Genomic DNA, 1,238 nt, shown 5'->3' on the forward strand with positions numbered 1-1,238 from the left:
ATGCCACTACGTTTATTTTTAATCCAGTTTTATTCTCCATTTCTGTTATTGTAGTCAAAATATCGTTTGTATAAAACAATTAAGAGTTTGTACACTGAAAAAACAGTGAACCCACCAGGAAAGATAACTTTCGATTAATTTTAGAAAATTTGGAACTTTTTTAGAAAATTTTAACTAAACGGTATTACAAGCGCTGGCATCACTCCGATATGGCAAAAATAAGTAAATATTTTTCGACAAATTCAAGAAAATTTATTAGACATAACTAACTGTTAAGTTGGCAACTCTGTTGAGAGACGGTTGATTTTTTTGCATTTCTCATCTAACACAAATTAAATAATTAAAAAAAGTAATAAACAGTGCTGTTGGAATATTTGTAAAGTCATTTTACGATTTTTAGTATATGCGAACGTCGAAAATCTTGAAAGATGCCCGATACTAAAAGACGAAGCATTAAAACCAAAAAAATATTTTGTGTTGAATGCAAGTTAGAAGTAGAAAAATCTGATGAAAGCATTGAATGTGATAAATGCAACAACACTTTTCATGTTGTTTGTACAGAACTAAATAAACGGCAATTTAATCATTTGATGGAGCATGAAGAAGATGAATTTGAGTGCCACAAGTGTAGCAATAAAAACAACGACAACAATGATGAATCCGTCCAAACTCAACTAGCTTTGTTTAGAACAGAGATGAAAGATCAGCTGGGTGCACTTCATAACACAATGAATTTTATGTCACAACAATATGATTCAATACTTAAAGATCTGGCAGTAAACAAAAAGAGAGTTGAAACTATTGAAAAGGAAAACAAAATGTTGAAACAAGAAGTAACTGAATTAAAAACTTCTATTAAGCTTCTAAATGATGAAAGGGTAAAAAATGATTGTGTTATCAGCGGAATTTTACCAAACTCAAAATTAACTGCTGCTGAAACTGTTGTAAAGATTTCTGAGAAGGCAGGTGTAAAAATGGAAGACGTTTGTATTAGCGAAGCATACTTTTTAAAACAAAGAAATGAGAATGAGAAAAAAACAATTATAGTCAAATTCGATTCGAAAAAATCAAAAGATGCCTTGATGTCGGCAAAACCCATATTGAAACAAAGCGAAGAAACGAAGAATATTTATGTGAACGACTTTCTTAGCAAAGAAACCTTGAACTTATTTAACTATGCAAAATCTTTAAAACATATTGGATACAGAGCTGTGTTTACAATCGGAGGAAAGGTGTTT

General features: G+C 30.6%; 1 protein-coding gene across 1 annotated transcript; it reads left to right on the forward strand.

Annotated features, from left to right (window-relative positions):
• Window positions 1–308: 308 nt before the first annotated feature.
• On the forward strand, window positions 309–1,238 carry LOC142234760 (uncharacterized; the record flags this gene model as incomplete). Its single annotated transcript, XM_075305933.1, is given in 1 exon segment — window positions 309–1,238. A coding segment is annotated over 1 exon segment (810 nt), but the record flags the coding sequence as incomplete, so codon positions are not given.

This window comes from Haematobia irritans, chromosome 4 (assembly GCF_050003625.1).
Source record: "Haematobia irritans isolate KBUSLIRL chromosome 4, ASM5000362v1, whole genome shotgun sequence".
In the NCBI taxonomy this organism is placed as follows: domain Eukaryota; kingdom Metazoa; phylum Arthropoda; class Insecta; order Diptera; family Muscidae; genus Haematobia; species Haematobia irritans.